Below are 1,669 nucleotides of genomic sequence, written 5' to 3' on the forward strand. Positions count from 1 at the left end.
TGGTGTCTCTAAAGAAAATGCAAAAGTGCTTTGCTGGGGAGAATAGAAAGGGGCTTTCTGAAGAGGTGCTGAAGACATGAAAATTCAGAGTGGTGATTGGTCACCTCTGCTTGATTGACAGGTTGCAGGGAAAAACAAAAACCCATTTGTTCTGGCTTAATGGAACTGGAAAACAGAAAATGAGTATCAGGTAAAAATTCCTTTTTTAAAATCTTTGCAGTTCTCCTTTAAAAAGTGGAGTTTTTACACAAATCTACACCTCCCCCACTCCAATAAATTAGGAGTAGGAATTGCAGAAACAGGCAGTTGCTAAGTTGTGTAATGTGGGTTGTCTATGTCAGTGCGTTTCCTAGCGGGCAGGTGTTCTGAAACACCGCAGCAGCCAATGCTACTGGGCTAGCTTAGCAAAAAGGCAGAGGATTGGAAGTGTGTAGTGACTAAAGCCCTGAACTGGACCCAGCTCTCTGGTTAGGCTCATTAGCAGGACGTTCAAGGGGAAGCTTTTATTTTCACTTCCTATACTGTGCCTGCTTTGTGGATAAAGTCTGTCAGTTTCTACTACTATCAATTTGGCATCTCTCATGAGCATTATTACAAAATTCGCTAATTAAATGAATAGGTTAAAATTAAAGTATGTTTTAAAATAACTTCTATCTAGCAGTATACTGTCTTACAGATTTTATGATAAATTTCAACATCACCACCACAGTTTTGAGAATCATAATTGATAACTATTTCTGGTAACTTAATTATTTTGTATGTTGATGTATTTCAGATTGAAGGACAAGGACATGGTGCAGTTTTTGACTGCAAGTGCTCTCCTGATGGACAGCATTTTGCATGTACTGATTCTCACGGTCACCTTCTGATTTTTGGCTTTGGTTCCAGTAGCAAATATGACAAGGTACAGTGCAAGATGAAAATAAAAATGTTTGTCTGTGTTGAATGCGTTTGTGCAAACTCTCCTTCAGAGCTTCATTTCAAGAGGGTGTATCTGAACACAATTTTTGAGCCATTTATAAGGAGTATTTCAGATTCCTTTTGTTGACATTAAGCTTTCTTTCACTGTCTTTTTTTAAACTGTGGAAACGTACTGTTAAGCTACTGTTTACATGAGAAATGAAAAAGTATTTAAAAACTTAAAAAAATTAATCAGTCACTGTCTACTCTCTTAAGTGACAATGTTACAAGTGTCCGTTAAGGGATCAACATGGATAATGTGAGTGAAGTGCAGTGGAAGCAATAATAGTTGAACGTTTTGCTTTAACTTATATTAAAAAAGGAGGCTAGAGGGCATGTAATAGAACTAATCCTGCTCTCTGTATTTTAATATTGCATAAGCTGGGAGACTGTTATTTACAAGAAATGTACTATTTGTTCTAATGATACAGTTTTATATTTGCCAGTGAAATTCTGTTGTGAATGCATTGGTGCTTGCACAATAATGTTCACGGTTACTGTGTAGTTAAGATACTGAGTCTTTATTCTAATGTTATAGACTACATTGTGTATTCTAAGTGTGGGTATCTTGCCACAGACTCTCATGACTATAAAGATATATGTTGGGTTTTTTTTCCTCTGTGGATTAATGTACCCTGTGAACCATACAGGTTATCTAATTTGGAATGCTCACATGGTCCTAGTTCTCCTTTTACCACCCAGGAAAGAG

General features: G+C 36.8%; 1 protein-coding gene across 1 annotated transcript in view; it reads left to right on the forward strand.

Annotated features, from left to right (window-relative positions):
• PHIP (pleckstrin homology domain interacting protein) overlaps positions 1–1,669 on the forward strand; it is an 88,922-nt gene that overhangs the window by 42,656 nt on the left and 44,597 nt on the right. Inside the window, exon 12 of the mRNA XM_010003114.1 lies at positions 776–904. Within this exon, the coding sequence (XP_010001416.1) occupies positions 776–904 (129 nt within the window). The remainder of the gene's footprint in view (positions 1–775; positions 905–1,669) is intronic.

Source organism: Chaetura pelagica, unplaced genomic scaffold (genome assembly GCF_000747805.2).
Source record: "Chaetura pelagica isolate M959 unplaced genomic scaffold, ChaPel_1.0 scaffold170, whole genome shotgun sequence".
Taxonomy (NCBI): Eukaryota; Metazoa; Chordata; class Aves; order Apodiformes; family Apodidae; genus Chaetura; species Chaetura pelagica.